The sequence below is a fragment of the Drosophila teissieri genome, chromosome X (genome assembly GCF_016746235.2).
Source record: "Drosophila teissieri strain GT53w chromosome X, Prin_Dtei_1.1, whole genome shotgun sequence".
Classification (NCBI taxonomy): Eukaryota; Metazoa; Arthropoda; class Insecta; order Diptera; family Drosophilidae; genus Drosophila; species Drosophila teissieri.
The window spans coordinates 19578140-19596844 of record NC_053034.1 but is presented as its reverse complement, the minus strand read 5'-3'; the positions used below and the strand labels follow the sequence as shown (position 1 = coordinate 19596844).

General features: G+C 45.0%; 2 protein-coding genes across 2 annotated transcripts; both read right to left on the bottom strand.

Moving 5' to 3' along the window:
- Window positions 1-512: 512 nt before the first annotated feature.
- Window positions 513-5135, bottom strand: LOC122624873 (ataxin-2 homolog). The gene is made up of 5 exons (XM_043804616.1): window positions 5112-5135; window positions 3650-3824; window positions 2894-3054; window positions 1921-2788; window positions 513-1429 (listed from the first exon to the last, which is right to left on the bottom strand). Exons 1-5 carry the CDS (start codon window positions 5133-5135, stop codon window positions 513-515), a joined length of 2145 nt encoding a protein of 714 aa, XP_043660551.1.
- Window positions 5136-16247: 11112 nt separating this feature from the next.
- Window positions 16248-16930, bottom strand: LOC122624430. Its single transcript, XM_043803963.1, has one exon. It carries the CDS (start codon window positions 16902-16904, stop codon window positions 16572-16574), a length of 333 nt encoding a protein of 110 aa, XP_043659898.1. The 5' UTR covers window positions 16905-16930; the 3' UTR covers window positions 16248-16571.
- Between the last annotated feature and the right edge of the window lie 1775 nt (window positions 16931-18705).

The following is an 18705-nucleotide window of genomic DNA, read 5'->3' as shown; positions in this document are numbered from 1 at the left end:
TATTAAAATACACATAACGAGTTCTTAGGCTAAAACAGTGCAGACGTACGTATATGTAGGCTTAGGCAAATATTTATTTGGCGAGTCTATTGGAAAATTTCTTAAATATTTACACAAAAACCGAACGAGCGCCGTCGAGTACGGGCGAACTCATTAAAAGTTGGAAAAGCAAACGCGAAGGCACCGCATTTGCATAACAACAAGGAGCTGGGAGCTCGAAAGGGTTTCGAAATCGAGTAAAATACGTAATTAGCGTACCGAATACAGGAGCAGAAGCAGCAGCAGCGTATAACAAATGGGAAATCCGAACACAGTCGCCGGCGGAGTGGGAGGTCCTGGCTGCTCTTGGCTGCTCCTGTTGCCGTGTCCTGAAATCGAGCTTAGAGCTCAGCTCCATCCGCGCCCTGGGCGATGGATGACGGGCAATGGGTGGTGATGTTGCTCCTGGTGGCGATTGTGTTGCTGCTGCTGCTGCTGCTGCTGCTGCCGCTGTCATTGTTGCTTTGATCGCCTTAGGGATATTTCACAATATTGCCGCTGTCACCTGGCAGCTGTCCCCCACTTGTTGCGGTCGACTGTTGCTTTGGTCCTGCTGCTCTGGGCCCTGCTGCGGATGCTGATGCTGCTGATGCTGATGCTGTTGCACCCAGTGCTGTTGCTGCGCCCGGTTGGTACAAATGCGTGCCATAATGCACGGCGCCCGGATGGCTGAAGTACGGTATAATGGCCGGCGAGGCCGCGGTCATCAGGGGCGATGGCGTGGGTCCGGCCAAAAGGGAGCTGGCACCGGAACCGGAACCGGAAACGGGAACCTGCAACTTGGGACCTTGCACTTCGTCGCCGGCCGCATACGGCGACACATACTGCTGCGGGGCATGGCCATAGAGCGGCTGCAGCAGAGGCGCCGGCTGGTAGTGGTGGTAGTGATGGATCGGCGGCCCATTTGCCGCCGACAATCTGACCACGTGAATGGGTCCTGCTCCCGCTCCCGATCCAGCTACCAATCCAGGGCCCGGGACCGGACCCGCTGATTCGTGGGCCAGGCTGTAAACGGCCTTGGGGTTATTATTGCTAAAACGTGGCAATATGGCAAATTGATGCTGTTGCTGCGGATGCTGCTGCTCGGCGGGTGCCTGCACGTAAATGGGATTGTAGTGCACCAGGGGCAAGTGTTGCTGTCGTGTAGATGTTGCTGCTGCAGCCTGTGGTGTTCCTGTTGCTGCTGTTGCTGTTGCTGCTGCTGTCGCTGTGGTGCTCGTTGTTGATGTTGTCAATGCTGTCGGAGATGTCGGTGCTGCAGGCGTGTATTTGTGTTGCTGCTGCGACTGATGCGCCTGTTTCAGGGGCTGTTGCTGGTGCGGCTTCTGGTAGTGCTGGTGTTGCTGCTGGTGCTGGTGTTGCTGGTGGTGTTGCTGCTGCAGCGGATATGCTGAAAGGCGCAATGAAACAAGGGGATTACTCGCATCAGATTTCACGGCCTGAGTTCTGCCCCCAAGAGCACTTTGCCAGTCGGCCACATTACGGCCTCTAATTACCCAGACCACCGAGAAGTCAAACGTTTTTGGCCTCCAATCGAGGGCATAGTTGGCCCAAAATGACTCTGAATGCAGCTCCCAAACTGCACTTTAATATAGGCAGTAGATGTCATATTTTATAGGACTTTAATATTTAATAGGATTTAATATTTATTGGCTTTTGATTACCTGGACATAAGCCCAAGGTTTCAGCCGTCACAAACGATTATACAAAAAAAGGGGAACGCTCTAGTCAAGTGCATGGACTTTCAGATACCCTTTACCCCTGCGAAGCGCTACCCTCTAAAGTGCAGATGGGTGAAACAGGTATTCGCTAGTCGAGGCACTGACGATGGCGTTGTCTTTTGTTTTACTGGACATCAAGTTACTCCAAAGGTTGGCTTACCATAAAGTGGAGCTGGCTGCTCGGCGTAGATGGTGGATTGCTGGGGCTGCGGGTGTTGCAGGAAGATCCGCTGCAGCTGCAGTTGGTGGTGGTGCGCCTGTGGCTGCGGCTGGTAGATCAGCTGGGCGGGCTGGTAGGTGGGTGGTGCCGGTGGTGCAGGTGGGGCAGCCACTTTGGCGTAAACGGGCTGCTGTTGCTGCTGCTGCTGGTGGTGCTGCTGCTGCAGCTGCTGGGCGGCGGCCATCAGCAGGCTGGTGGGGATTTGCAGGTACGGCTGGTGGATCAGTGGTGCGCCGGGACCCGCGAGTGGTGCGCTGGCGGCATCCGACTGGTAGTAAGGCTTGTACTGGCCCTGATGGTCGCGGGCCAGCGGACCCAGCAGCTGCACCACCGGATGCCTGCCGTTGGCCAAGGGAACCGAGGGTGCTGAGGGTGGTGCCGAGCTGGTGGTGCTGGTGCTGGTGCTGCTACTGCTACTGGTGGGCGGTGGACCCAAGATCAACTGATGCTGCTGCTGTTGTTGTTGCAACTGTTGCTGCTGCTGCAACTGCCGCATGTACGACAGAGGTATGGCGATTATGTACTGGATGCGTTGCTGCAACTTCTGCTGCGGCTGCTGCTGCTGCAGGTACTTCGCCTGCTGGCCGTGCTGCTGCTGGGCGGCCAGTGGTGTGGTTGCCCCCGCCTCCGGCTCAAGTTCGCCGTAATTGAAAATCGACTGCTGATGCGGATGCTGATGTGGCTGCGGCTGCGGCGAGGGGGCAGCTGGCTTATACGCGACTTGTCGCTGATAGGATTCCACTTGCGGCGGCACTGCAAAGCTGAAGCGGTGGTGGTGCTGCGGTGGCGCCCTCTGTCCGTAGAACGCCTGCGGGGGAGGAGGGGCAAAGGGGGGCAAAGAGAGAGTGAGTGGGCGGTGCAAACAGAGAATGCGGCGCCGTAATTAAATGCACTCGCTGTGGTTGCTGCGTACCTGTGGCTGTGTTGCCGGTGGTGCCGCCTCCGCCGCCGTGTAGCGCAGCGTGGTGGGTCCGAAGATGGGCGTGGGCGTCTCCGCCTCAAAGTGGCTGCCGGGTGGTGGGTAGTACGGTCGGAAGGGGGGGTCTTTGCTCGGTAGGCTCAAGTACGGACCACCTGCAGGGGCAAATTTGCGGTCAGTCACTGTAAATACTGCAAATCACCTTGCGGCGCTAACTGAAGTTGGTTGGCCAATTAAATTGTTACTGCCATTGAGAGAGGGCCCCCATGTTCGGCGGATTAATTTGTGTACGTGGAGATACTTTGGGGTTGAATGGTGAATGATTGTATCTCGATTTGCATTCGCCTAAGGTATTTCAAATAGACTAATCCTCAAGGAGCGCCAATTGGAATTTAAGCTTAGAAATTGCTAAGGAAATCGGCATTCTAAGATTTTCACTGAAATGTAGTTATGTACTAGTAAGTTCTCAGCTGCTAAAGATCGAAATCATGGAAATGGATCTCGAAACACATTTAGTGGAGATCTGTTAAATTGTAATTGCCTGATAATCGAATTTTAAGGAACTGCTCTATTTTATTCGCATACTGCTAAGCCAAAACTACTTGTTCCTTCATGCTTGCATTGTTGAAGACGGAATCTGGCTTTTCCTGTGAAATCAAATTATTTTCTAGGGATAAAAACTCTTCCTACTGACTGCAGCCAATTGAAATAACCATTAAATAATGATGTATACCCCCGACCACCGCCCACCTGTCTGATCCGATGAGTCGCGCTTCTCCGTCTTGCTCTTGGAGTCCTCCGCGATGGTGGGGGTCAGCATGGTGGTGGTGATGGCCTCGACCTTGTCCGCGGCCTTGGTGGAAATGGCCTCGATGTTCTCGGCGCCACAGGAAGTGGCCAGGAGGCAACAGATGGTGGCCAGTACCTGGAACACGGAATATTGGGGCGTGAGAGGAGAGCGAATCGAATCGCATCGAATCGAATCGAAATGCAATCAACTTAAATTGAAATCAATGCAATAAGTTGGCCATGCTCGTTGTTCGTTTAGTGCATTAAACGCAAAAGTCGGAAAAAGGCGTTTGATTAAAAATATTTTCACTGCAATTCATAATAATAATTTAATTAAAATGATTTATATGCAATTATGAAATTTTATTCACCGAAGTGCAATTGTTTTCCGCTCTTGTCGCACATTATTATTTTTGCTCTTCCACTGCACACGCGATTAATAACTAATACTCGTAATTAAGCCGAGTGTGTACAATGAACCTGGCATAAAGGTAATTATTAATAAGCTGCATGGCAGCAAATACCATCCCACCCATTGGCGTTTATTACTCGAACGCATTTGTTTGCTATGTGTTTTTGTATTCACATACGAGTATACTCGTACTCGTTCTCGTATCCGTGTGTATGCGGTAAATCTGATCTGATCTTTTGAGATGAGAAATGACTTGGCCACGTTTATTGCGGTTAGTTGGTCCGCTTGGTTTGGCTGGATGGTTTCATCTATACTGTATCTAGAATGGCGTAATTATCCGATGGCGACTCATTGACTTTTGGATGAATAATACTGGTATCAGTGAAAGAACGTTGCAAAAGCTTAATCTGACTTCATATAATTTATAAATATATTTAAAGCATTTAACAGCCAAACTACAAACATATCGGGATGTGTGGTTCTCTGTTTAAAATTCTTATAAAATATTACGGCTGGATTCCGAGTTATTTTATTATGTACAAATATCATTTATTGACTAGTCACATCTATATTTATATATATTTAAAGTCTAGCCAATTATCTTTCTAAAGTTTTTATTACTTCCTTGCGAAGAGCTAACAAATATTAATTTGTGTATAACAATTTGGAAAAACACTCAGGACTAAGGAACAAAAAAATTTAACAACCATAAAGGATGTCATACGAGGTTTAATTGTGTACATTTTATCCATAGGTGTTTGAAACTATTACCGTGTATCATCCTGTGTGTTAAAACATTTAATGAATAATAAAGTTAATAAAGCTATCGCGAATCGCATTACATCTGTAAGAATTATCTCCCTTCGATTATCTGAATGCCCGGGATGGCAAGCAATCGAGCGGAAATAACCAAAATAGGCGCTGATTTATATCATTATCAATATTTGATGGGCAACTTTCAGTGGGTTCGATTTCAATTACATGGGCTTAATCCTATTTTGCATTATTTACCCGTATGAGCGGCATTATTCCCATGGCTGCTGCTTTATTTATTCAAACCAACATATACCATATATATATATAATTTATTTTGTGTGTTCACTTATTTTTTTCGTTTTAATTTGGTTTCCTTCTGTCACTCAATTAAAATTCGATTCGTGCGGCGGGCCAACAAAAGCGGCAAACCAAAACAAAAAACAAAAAAACTAAAACAAACAAATTTATAAACACTTTTCACGGCTATTTGTTCAGTGCAGACGATTGCTCTTGCTGTGGTTAAGTAAACGCGCCGAAATCGCTCGCGGTTTTACTGCGGCGGCCCAAATCGCTAGCTCGCGTGTTGGCCAACAAAGTGAGAGTGAAATTGGTTCGCCAGGCTTGCGTCGTTTTATAGCCAGCGCTTGGCATTCCGCCTTGCATCTTGAGCTGCAAACTGGCCACCAGCAACATGCAGCATGCAGCTGGCAACTATCAACCAGCAACCAGCAACTAGCGACTAGCAACAAGCCACCAGCAACTTGCCACCGTTGGGGGCAAGCACCTTTCGGTGTCGCCGCGATCCGACTGAGCCATTTGTGGAGCACAATCACGGCCATTAATCGATGGTCATTGTCAGCTGCAGATTCGCCGCTCCAATTTGGCTTGCGTCATCGACTTTTTCTGCTGCATCGCCACCCATCGGTGATCGGAAGTTGATCCCCTTACTTACGAAAAAGATGACTCTTAAAAACTACATCTTTAACTATTATTAAAACTAATCAACTGGCCAGGAATCGCCAAAGTTATTAAGCTGTGCTCAAAAAACTGTATCTGATGAGATACAATTTTCCAGGAACAAATGCAAATTCAATACTGAGTATAACAAATAACAAATTTCTGGGTCCGCCCGGGGGCGCCATAAACATGTGTGGTGCGCTGCAACAAGAGGGGAAATAAGCAATATTGCAATGCTAGACCAATCTTTATATTTGAGGAGAATCTTACCCAACTAAAATACGTTTAAAGTACTTGTTTTAAATACTTGTTGTTTCCACAACTCCCCCATCGCGAATCAATAAGGCTTAGCACTAGAACTTTTAGTTCAATCGAACTTGAACTAATTCCTCACATTACATTAAGTACCACTTCTCGCTGCATTCTCGTTGTTGCCCCAAGTGGGATTAGCTTGCACTCATTAGGAGTTTGTTTTTGCATTGCAGGTCCTGTGGCGACCACGTCCTTCGGCTGTTTGGATGCCTGACAAGCCTCGTCCTGGCAATTTCCGTTGTTGAACGAAGCGTTTACAACGGACGATGATTTTATGAGGGCTCCTAATAAAATCAAGTGGCTTTCCATAAAACTTAACTGTTACTTTGGCAATGGCACACGACTCCACTAACACTCTGCCCCCGAACGACCCACTCTATCCCCACTCTTCCCACCTTTGGCTTGGGCTGTCGAAAAATGCTATGCCCATGCCATATCATATAAAAGTCCCTCAATTTGCAGTCGGACATAAAATGTGTGCGGCAAGTTAAGAGCTCCTCATCTCCATCTCCATTGCCATTCCCACTCTCGGATTTGGAAATGACTGCAGGTGGAGAAGTAAAAAGTCGCCTATTCTTCGGCACATCGTGCTGAGCCCGGTAACATCCACTTAATTGTTCCTCGGACAGCAAAGTGTTATAATTAGTAGTGCCAACGAGATGATGTGGGCGGCAGTGGGAGTGGCAAGTGGGCAAGTGGAAGTGGCAAGTGGGCGAAAAAGCGGTTTCGCATGCATGGTTAGTTTTCGGTTTTTGTTTAGCAAGTTTGTTGGTTCGAAAGGTTGGCCAGGATGAAAAGCATCTGATGTGATGTGCTCCAGTGCGAAAATTGTGCTAAAATCAAACGGAGCAAACTTTTTCACTTTCAGCAAATTGTGCTGCTCCCTGCTTTTCTTTTTTTGCACCCCTACTTACCGCAAATTGCCTTTGGTGTGGTATAAAATATTCAAAAAGCCCGACACAGCTTAGAAGACAATATTGCCCAATATCTGTGTGTCTGAATTTTGGTATTTACTTATGTGTGGCTGTTTCTAATTGGTGCCCCCCCCTGAGTGTATGATTATTTGGTATAAATTTCAGTATAAATTCTAAAAGTGAAATTATGATTTTTAAAACTATGATTTTACTATAGAGAACGGTGAAATTCACGGTGAAATTCGCGAAAATTGTTATAGCAATCTCTGCTCTGCCAAACAAATGCGAATAATTACAAATTAAAACGTGAAATAATTATTAATTCGCTCGGAAATCTAACCTAATCGAATTTCCACACAACAAAACCAATTTTCGGCCACGAATAATTGCATCAGTTCCATAATGATATATATTTTAATTTGCCACATGCTCCACTTGCAGCGCAATTTCGACCAGAACACAGCATCGAATGCGACCCAAATTATAGACGGTTGCACAAACTACGAGCTACGAGCTACGGGCGATGCAACCCGATAATCCACGGCGTTATCAAATCGCAAATGATTGTGTCGCCAGTTTGTCATTTCATTGCGTGGCCGCATAATTTATGGCCAGACTTGGGCCGTTCCAGAAACTAATTAGGGAGCCCAGTATTGGGGGGAAACTGCGAACTAAAAACTAGAAACAACTAGCAACTGGTAACTGGAAAATGAAAACTGGGGCCAGGAAACAGCGATGCGATGCGATGCGATGCGTTGGCAATCGTACTTATGCAATCGAATGGCTCGAAATGGTCGAAACTAAATCAGTGCAACGCAAAACTGGTTATCAAAGCCCCAAAAGGAAGCGTGCAAAGCCATCGGCCATCGGCCATCGCGGCCATCGACAATCGGCTGCGTCAATTATTTTCACGGAAATGCACCTCGAGCTGTCGCATTTTGGGCGAAATGCAGCCTGCAATCGAGATCCGCAGCCAGGTGGGGTCCCCAATTCGCAATCCGCCATCCGCCATCGGCAATCCCCCATCCCCAAAGTCCAATCCCCCAATGCGACTCCCCACTCCAAACTGCCCAATCAACTGGTTTCGACGGACTTTGGCTCGACAAGTGCACTACTAGCCTTCTTTCGGGTCTTCCGTCGATCCGCTGCTCAGTATTAGCTGGAGTACACTTGGAGAAACACTGAAGCGAAAGTTAATATTAATGATTTCATTTTACTTAGTCCCAAAGAGATTCATCTACCTCTCCACAGTGTGATCGTTACAAATTAAACATGCTCTTTAATGTATAATATAATATAATATATAATAGTTTATATACATATAAAAAAGTACAATAAACGAAATTTTATGCAAGGGTATAAATATGAATCATGCAAGCAAAAGTTAACATGAAAATAAAATCAGACTATAAACACAACAGCACCTTTTGGGCCAGTGTAATAAAGCATTTGAAATGCTCCAGTTCAGTTCACCCTTTTCCCTATTAAAGCCACATAAATTCCCATTAACATTACTCACATTGCCAGTCAGTCATTACACTTCATTAGGAGCAATTACTCCCAGAGTATTTTTGATATTGCAGAATTTGGTTTGGCACCATGACTGTGGTATATAAGCAATGAAGAGTATTAAATTAATTAAAATCATAGCAATTACAAATGCATTTTTGACAAAAGCAAATACTGCCTAAGTCAAGAGATTTTAAAATATATAAGGAACTCCCTTTAAAATTGGCAAATTCCCATTGAATTTTGTATGGCTCAGTTCTATTTGACACTACTTGATGACTGTGAGTGATTGTTTTAGAAGCCAAAGTAAATGTCTGTAGGCTTTTTGAAGTAAATTGCACATTTTCAAGGTCTATAGCCATTTTTATAGAGATACAGGAAAACCCACTGTTTCGTAGTCGCCCCACAGCAAACGCTATGTGGCTATTTGCAGCGATGTATCTCTCAACTGGGCAGAATCTGCAGCAGAGTCGGGTTCAATCTCGGACTCGCTTCAAGGGGCCTGCAAGTCCGCTGGCCAAACGCAGACGCAAAGTGGTTGACAACGCAACCGGGGCATGCCGAAAACTAAGCCCCTCCACATGGCCATCCAAACCAGATTGCGTGGCACCAGCAACTCCTCTATCGCCTCAAACTCCACAGCATCCCAGCAGCACAGCATCACAGCATCCAACTTTCCAACACCCAACTTCCAACTTGCCACCTCGGGCCAGCTAACTTGGCTAACTTGGCCTGCTCAGCTCCCCCAACAGTTAAAAGCTAAATTATTCATTACAATTTCCGCGCTGACGAGAAAAAAAGCGCGCACACACTGCAGATACGGGCGAAAAAGGAGAAAAAGACGGGAAAAAAGAAAAAGACGAAAAAGTTTTCCATGGAAATGCTTCAAATGCTCATTTGAATCTGCCACGTAATTTAGCTTGCGGTCTGTGTGCCCAACTTGCTGGGGAAAACGAGCGCGATTTCGGTGCTGTTTTAAACGCAGCAGTTCAGTTGACTTTAAATAAGTTGGCGCTGCATTGAAACGATGCCAATTTCTGTTGCCAAACTGTTTGAATTGTGGCTGTGACAGTGGCTCACATCGTTGGGGCCGAATTGAGTTTTCAGCCTTCAGTGCTTCCGCCTACAGTCAAGCTTCCTTAAATCGAACTCCAGCCAACTCGGCTTCACATTGGTCATCTTTGTAACTGACTTGGTTGGAAAATAACCAATAAATAAATGTACATATAAAATCATGTTGTGTTAAATCGAAGTTACACTGCTGGCAGTCATTTGCGATTTTCCGAGTTTTCCCTGTATGTTGTTATTCGCGTGAATTTCCCTTTTGCTTACGCAGCTTATCATGCATTCAACGCGATATATTGTGTCCTTGGCCACTTGTTGTCACTCCCTGTTGGTCGCCCAGGCGCCCAGCCACCCACTTGGCTCTCTTGACTTTTAAACCAGGCCAGAAACTTTCGTTAATTTTAATCAAAAAACACTTTGTTGTTGTTGCTGGCGCTGCTGCTTTGTGGCGGCTGGAAAAAAGCGTTTAATTGGGCAAGGGAATACGCACTACAAACATCCAAACATCCGAGCCAACAATAAAACAGGCCAGCGGAAAAAGTTTGCGAAGAATGAAAATGAGAACAAAGTGAATACAAGCTGACAACTAATTTAATCAAATACAGAAAGGGGCTGGCGGAGCAATCTGGGATGCGAGAGGGAAGCCTGATGTTTCGAGTGGCGAAAGTGAGGGAATAAATTAATAAAAATGAAAAGTATTTGCCAAGTACGAATGATTATCATTCATCATCATTCAACTCCAGAATTGCCATTGTAAATAATGCAGCAGCTTTCACTGGATCTATAGTTAAACGACTCTTTCTCTTTCTCTATAGAAAAGAGAATAGCTACAATCCTACAGTGATACTTCCTCCTTTTGGAAGGGACCTGTCTCGAATTCAGCTGCATGGAAACTCATTCAGCCAAAAAGGCCGCAAACGAGGCTCACATCAGGCATACATATGAATACACAAACACGGCCGGTCAGCAAATGAACATGACATTTATCTAAGCATAAATCAGAAAAACCTGTAACTGACAGTGTGCCCTCCTCTTTTCTGAGAGCGCTATTCGCCAGTGGAGCCAGTGGAGCCAGTGGATCCAGTGGACTCCAAAAATGCCAAATGCACAGAAAAGGTTGCCTAATAAACCCACCGATGGCCAGCAACTAAAATAAGAACAGAATTGCCCAGTCAAATGAAAAACTCTTTAAATGCAATTGCTGGACGAGCTGGGCCAGGCTGGGCTGGGCGTCGATTTGTTCACTGAATATTTTGTGGATGCATTCCGAGGTGGTCGATGGGCAATGCGGCGTGGAGGAGTAAACATTACGAAACCAGTTAGCAGATAGTATAATTTCCGCTATCGCCGTCCGTATCCGGCGAACGACAAGGAATGCCCTGCAGTGCTGGACACTTCGGGCTTTGGTTGCCAGCCACCCGTAGGAGAACTCAAACAATTATCTTTGGACCATTGGATTCCTTGCACTTTTTGGCTACTTTAAGTAGCGTTGCACACTGCAAGGCGCCTTAGCACAGGGATCTTAACTGAAGGTAACTTATGTATAAATAAGATATCTTTCAGATTGACTACTCCAATTCTTGTGTGTAAGCGCCCTAATTTGTCACGCTCATTCCCACACTAATACACCCCATTTTCTAGGGGGTACCAAGCACCTTTTCCCTGCAATAACGGCAATTGGCAAGCTCCGAATGGAAGCCATGCCATGAATAAGTAAGCAAGCTCCCAAGAAGTGCCTGCAATTGGTGCCATGTACTCGGTGCATCTGGTTCGGTTCGTTCTGGGCTTTTTCAAGGTGGCTGGTCATTCAGGTCCGCCGTAAGCTGCAAAGCTTATTACGATTCGAAAGAATGCCTCCGAATCGAAGGAAAGGCGTGCACTTTTTTTCCAGTGCCTCTGAGAAATCATGTGCCCGCATAAATTTTCGGCCAATGGACGAGGTGCACACTGTACACTGTACACCCATTGTGAGCATGCAAATATTTTCAGATGTGAGAAACGCAACTGGCATTAAAATTCAATAGATGTCTTGAAGGTTCTCTTGTTAACACTAAACTTTTCCATTAAACGTAGAACCAAAGTTGATATTAATAGCCATACACATACAGTAAGAAGGAGTTATAAAGATAAGACAAGCAAAATAATTTGGTAAGCAATACAATGTAAAACCTTTAACTAACTTAACTTGTTTTATTTTATTAAGAAGAACTTGCAAAGGAACTCCGCCAGGTTAAGTATTTTACACTGGCAGCAGTCCCATCCGATCATAATTCGATGTAATTGCATGATTCTGTGTTCAAGTGGGTGGGTTTTTCACAAAAAGTCCATTAAAAGCGGAGCACTCATTGACTAGCAACGCCAACAACAGGCGGGCAGGCAGGAAATTAAAGGGGAACTGGGAGCTGAGCCCCAGCCTGGTTGTAATTGACGCCCACAGGGGGCGGGGGGGAGTGCGGGAAAGTCACCCCAGTGGGTGGGGGGTGGTGAACGCTGCTGGCAATTGGGCTGCTGGGCTGCTGCCATCATGCAGCCCATCCACCCTTCGTTCGCCTTGCCACTGCCATCATTCGGGGCAGTCAAGTGTGCAACACTTTGGGGCATTCGCAGCATGCGCGGCAACTTTGCATTTTACCGGCACCCCGTTTTCTTCTCAAAAAAAACCCACATTTTTTCGACTCCAGTTGAGTTGAGTTGAGTCGAGTCGAGTCACTCACTCAGTCAGTTAAGTTTCCTGCCCCAGCAATTATATCATTTCCCCACTGCCAAGTCTCGTTTCATTCGTGCGTGAACGAATTTCAGCTAATTTGCACATTTTTCATATTTTCATATTTTATTTGTTCGACGCCTAATTTCGTTTCCTTTGCCACTGCTTTTAATTTACTTTTCATGTTGCTGCCACTGCCACGATCGAAATGCGGCACTTCGACTTCAGTGGCGCATATTTCGTATATCTGGTACTTACTGGCAATCAAAGCGTCAAATTGTCGGTTGTTTTCTGACAGGAAGAGGAAGGTACTGGCTCTCCCACGCAGCAGAAATAATTAACATTTAGCTTCGATTAGGCATCCGTTTAAATAGCTCTCCGCACTAGTGCATTTTCCACTAATGTCTTTATTTAGGCGAGTCATCGCTGTTGTATTATCGCATGTATTCATTGGTCAGTTTCCTTACCTGCCACGCGATGGGAACTTTGATTTCAAATTTTTAAATGTAAAATAATTAAAGATTAGCGTTCAGTTCAGTTATCAAACTTAATCAGTACGAATATCAGTTTTTGATAAGAATATAGTTACAGATACTCGATCAATTATCCTAAATAGAAAACATAAAAATAAAACCTATATTTATTTATTCATATTTAATTGAATTATTCATATTTTTGGGTACATATCTCCTTTGCACGTATTAATAGTTTTAGGCAGACTCTTACTTTATTGGCCGCGAATCAATTTTGCCAGACTTAATTCATTTATTCAAATGAGTCAAATGTTTCCGCATTCTTGAGCTGTACTTTCGACCCAATAGAGCGCATGTGAATCGAATTTGTGACTCACGCACGCGACACCCCCAGTTTTCTGAGCCCGGCCAACGTGTGGTATGAGTAATGAGTTGCAAGCGCAGGGCGACGAGGCAGAGAAATAAATGAGCAACTGTTTGCTGGCTTTCAGGTTGAAAGGCTGAAAGGTTGAAATGTTGAAATGCTGAAAGGGAGTGGCTGTGAGTGCGACGAGCCGGCTAAGTGGCGCAGGAAATCCCAGTGGAAGGTCCTCGGGTGACCTAGAATTGTTCATAATTTTCCTTTTCTTGAAATATGCACAGAAAGTTATGACCCGTGCAGGAAGCGAGTAAGCTTTATAATGGAAATAACATATCAATTATCTCTCGTTTTATTTTTTGCACACACTTCTTGGACTTGGCCATATATGCTCATGGTAATGGAAACATAACAGAGTGAGCAAAAACACACAGCAAGAAACGGGTTGTGCATTTTTATGAAAAGCAAGAGAGAACGCTCTAGTCAATTTATAGTCGAGCAAACGAGAAAGTTCGACATACTTTTGTACATATTTTGTACATATATAAAATTTGCAGAAAATATAATAATATGAAAAAAAAAAAATGTGGGCGTGACAGTTTGGTCGGTTGGTGGGGTTAGATTGAGCGTGGCCAAAATGTTTCTGGCATACCGATAGAAATTCGCAATAAAGTGCAAACAATTTAAAACAACGTCTTTGTTTCTGGAATCTGCATGTCTAATTTCAACTTGCTAGCTTAAATAGTTCCTGAGACCTCGACGTTTATACGGACGGACAGACGACAGACAGACGGACGGACAGACGAACGGACAGACGGACGGACGGACAGACAAACGGACAGATCAAGAATACGCTTCCTTCTAACTGTTACATACTTTTCAACGAATCTAGTATACCCTTCTTCTCTATGGGTAAATGTTATTTAATCGTTTAAATTCATTTAAATTCGAATGAATTGATGGCTATGTCTATTTGCTGTCTCTTATTTGGAGTGCAGACTGTACCTTCGCCCTTTCAATTAGGCTGCCAACTTAGTTTCCTGCACCGGACTGCAATAGCACTTTCCACGGCAGGTAAAATGAAATGAACAATTGCACGGCGAGAATGGAATTTCATTTGGCGGAATCATTAAATTTGCAAGCAAATGGAATGTGCCCAAAAGCCGACTTTTCCCGGAGCTAATAAGTTACTTAGTGCTTTCGGCACTGGCATCACATCTTCGTCACAATGTGCACTCAAAGTGGAGAAGTTTTTCCGAGGCCATCGGATGTGGGGACGAAGCTCGAGGGTCGCAGCGATAGGTGGCGGAAAAGTCCTGGGGTTCCTGTATCGTGGAGTCCTGGTGTCCTGGAGTGCTGGAGATGGGGGGTCCAAGTTAATAGCTGGCACGTAGTTCGGGGCACACACACACACACAGACAGTCGTGCAGCCAAAGGATCCCACTGGCCGCCTTTAATACGCACCTCTATTCGGCGTCGCCTTTTTACATATTTAATGAAATTATTTTCAACAATTTATAATTGCCACGAGCAGTCAGCTCGGCCGGGATACTCGCCACCTCATCCACATCCTTCGGCAGGACCCTCCCATCCCTCCCCTCACTCCCCTCCATCAATGCTGTCCTTGGCTGTGCTTTAGTTAAATGTGCCCCGGGGAGAGTTTTGCTGGCAAACAAATTATTATAAAGATATACACGAAAATATGTATATTTTTATGCGCGTACCTAAGCTGGGCGAGTATCTCCCATCGATGTGGAGCCACTGCCTGCATCCTGGATTCGGCATCCCATGTCCCCCGGCGCCAGTTTAGCTGCGACTTACCTGCTGCCCCAAAACGATTAATAATCTAACCTATAAGGGCCAGGATCTAGTCTAGGCTGAAAACTACGCATAATATTCAACAATCTTGTACTTACTATTAAGGAAAATGAGCTATTACCCGGCTAAATCTGCGAAAAGAACTGCAAAAGTGTCTCAAAGTTGATGTATCCTGACTACAGGTCTAGTTATTCATAAAGCTTTTAGTTGTTTTAAAAAAATCAAAGTTTAATTGGTATAGTTAGCTCTGTAGCAGAGCCCGTCCATTGCGTTCGATATGATTGTGATAATGCGTGTGCATATAAATAGCGTATGTCCATAAATAATTCATACTTCCCGTTTGAGCTGGGAACCTTCTGTCTTGCTGTTTGGCACGTAATTCGCCAATTTGGTGAGTGGCTAAAAAAAGGTTTTTGAATTTTTAATTGGAAAAGCATTCGTGCGTGCCTTGTTTTGAGGCCCTTGAACCCTCCTCCCTTCCCCCTGCCGGGCAAGTGTTGTAATAATAACAATTCGCTATCTCCGCCTATATCCCTTTTATTGGGCTTGTCTGCTGCTTATCATTTGACAGCCTTCGGCCGAGCGGAGAACCCTTATCAAAAGCGAGAGACGTCACATTATATTGAGCTAAAATCAGTTTACAACATGTGTGAGGGGCGAATAGAAATGCCTACGGATCTACGGATGGGAAATCTATTTCGTATTTACCCATTTTCCTTGTCACATCTAACTGGGGAAGGCAATGATTTGGGCATTCCCGGGGAACTCAGATGGGGGGCACTTGGGGTAAGTCCTGCAGCTTATTGCACAGAACAATGCCATCAATCAAACTTGGCCAATAATGCGAGTATCTGAGTATCTGAGCCTCTGAGCCCCTGACCTCTGACCGACACTTCACCTCCTTCAAACCCACAATCCACTGCGTAAATGTCAACTAATGGCTGTAATTGGCGCGGCTTGAGCCTTCAACGACATTCATTAAATCTCTGACTCTGACTCTTTGAAGTGAAGTTTGGATTCTATCCTAATTGGAAATTCTTTTCATTCCTGACCGATCTCTGCAGCCCGTAAGTTATAATAACATTTGATAATTAGCAAAGCCAAAGTTTCACTTGACGCGGATGGATGGGTTATGGGAGATTGTCCATGAATATTCATTTAACCACCTAACAAACTTGGATTCAATGCTCAATTAAATTGCTTTAAGGCCTACCTCCACCAGTTTTCCTGAACCACAAATCAATTGTTGGCAATCCACATGTAGAATCCAATAGACGTGCATTTAGCTTGAAGATTTATTAGGTTTCTTCTTTATCTGTTCAGTGCATGTATGTATGTAAGTACATAACATGTGTTTGATTCGAGTGATTTTGATTCGTTTTCATTGTTCATCTTAGTTTCGATTCGTTGGCTTAGAACATACAAATGTAGTTAGAATACAGTTTCCACTTTCGAATAGAACAATATTATTGCTTTCGTGTGAGTTCAAATCTTTCATCCGTAAATAAAAATTGATGTCGTTCGTTAAACACAGTTTTGTCATAAATATGTGCTGCACTCAAAAAAAAAAAAGACTGTTTTAGCTCATAGATAGTCAAAGTTGAGCTAGGAGAAGCAGTGGCAGATGCTCTTCTTGCACTGGCCCACCCAGTGACCTTGGCGCTTGCAGTAGCTGTGGCACTGGGGGTGGTGTGGGTGGTGGGCCGACAGCTGGGCGCAGTGGGCGGGGTCCGGCTGTATGTGGCGCACCTTGATCGCCACTATGCCCAGTGGCTTCTCAGTGGCGTCCTCCTCCCCGAAATCGGTGTCCAGCTCGTTGGCATCGGGTGCGGGAACATCGGGAACACTCCCCTCCACGGGATTCGCCCGACCTTGGCCCAGGAACAGGCCGCTGGCGAGGATCAGGCAGAGCAGCAGGGCGGGCTTAATTGCGCTCATCTCGGTGGCAGGCGTACAACTGACGCGCTTCCGTTCCCAAGATTTCGATGCCAGCTGCCCCTTCCAGTGCTCCAATGCCGCCTTATCAGTTCCACTTCCCGCTCAAGGTCACAGAGCCCAGCTCTTGGCACTCAGCTCCCAGCTCTCAGATCTCACATCTCAGCTCTTGGCCGTTCTAATCGCTGTAAGTGGAAGTGGACGCACTCCGCGATTCTCTGCCCATTTGCGATTGCGCCTCGGTTTGGCTCAAGTTTCAGATTGGATCCGTTTTGAGTTCAGAGCAGTTCTGCGCCTTAGCTCCAGACGAGCGCATACCCTCTATTATTGCGATTATTTCAAAGCCCAACTGCAATCGGTAAATAAGTTATAAGTAATTGCGTTTGATTAAGCAGACGCCTTTGTGAAAATCTAAAAATGGTATATACAAATAAATATATTTATATTTTTACTAGCTTTCTTAAAGCATAAATGCATTATCAATTATATAAATTCATTTAATTTATTGCAATATTATATGTACTTTATGTGCTCATCCCCTACATGCCACATATTTTTCAACGAATGAGTATTGCTGGTCGTGTTTGATTTACTTGGAACCACATCATCGAATCATCAGCTTTGGTCACTCGCTTATTTATTGAAAAAGTGTACTTTTTCGCCAAAATGTAATGCATTACTTTTGTGGGAAACGGCTACAATTTCGCCGTTTGTGCCGCTTTTCTGCGTTTTTGTACACAAAATAACAAATGTTGAGCGAACGATTTACGCGGAAATTTGATTTTTATGTTCGTGGAGCTGGTATCCCTGCTGCTATTCTGCTTTTCTGCTTTTCTGCTTTTTGCTTTCTCCTTTCTCCCTGCCGCTGTCATTTGCTTGGCTCGCTTTCTCCAGAAGTTAGGAAAATTGATGGCCAACGGACAGGCAGTTAAAGCCACATAAAAACACCATTTCTGGGGTAATTTTTGGCACACCCGCCAGCCAGCATACATGCGAGGACTTACTCGAGACGAGACGAGACTCGAGTCTCATTTGTTTTAAAATGCAAAAACCATAAAAACAATCATGATAATATTGCACAATAACAATAATAATAATAATAATTACGCCGCTCAAATGTAATACACAGGGAACAGCTGCCAAGCAGCAGCCCCCCGCCCGATTTTCCCATTTTCGCAACCTTTTCCCGCCGCACCCACGGAAAAGTCAATAAAAACGAGTGGAGATGTTAACATGCGGAAGACGAACTCTATGCACTGGCCCTGTTTTTGGGCTTATTGCTTTGGATAATAGTTCCAGAATGATATAGCCCCCAGCCGTCGTCGGAGTGATTAGATACATATGCAAATATAGACAAAGCTCGCTCAAAAGTACTTCTCAGCCTATTGTGGTTCCACAAATGAAATGTCAGCAAACGGGAATGGAATCGACGGACTAATTGGCAAAACGGCATAAATCTCATACACCAGACTGAATAACGAAATAACTGAGAACTGGGGAAAGTTTTCTCTAAACGCTTCAATTTCATTGCTGCAAATGAAGCGCAATAAGTAGAGCAACAACAAAAGCCAAGTGGGTGGGTGGGTTTTTCTTCGTTTTCCGTGGGTGGCTGTGGGTGGGTGGTTATCAGGTTTAAGCGAATCGAAGAAAACAGGTGGAAAAATACGGCAAAGAAACAATTTCTGTTGTGCTTAACTTGTTGATGGCCGGGAGAAACATTTTGTCAGTGGCAAAAGTTTCATTTCTTTCCTTCTTTTTCCTTTTAATTAAAAAAGTTTCCGCCTCCTTCCGCTCCGCATATTGT

What these genes read in the sequence shown, in the direction of transcription:
- LOC122624873 (XM_043804616.1), bottom strand. Translation starts at nt 5,135, where the DNA reads ATGGGAATAATGCCGCTCATACGG. An exon ending in GAATAATGCCGCTCATACGG is followed by an intron (nt 3,825 to 5,111) that starts GTAAATAATGCA and finishes TCCGTGTTCCAG; the next exon opens with GTACTGGCCACCATCTGTTG. An exon ending in GCAGCCAGCTCCACTTTATG is followed by an intron (nt 1,430 to 1,920) that starts GTAAGCCAACCT and finishes TGCGCCTTTCAG; the next exon opens with CATATCCGCTGCAGCAGCAA.
- LOC122624430 (XM_043803963.1), bottom strand. Translation starts at nt 16,904, where the DNA reads ATGAGCGCAATTAAGCCCGCCCTGCTGCTCTGCCTGATCCTCGCCAGC.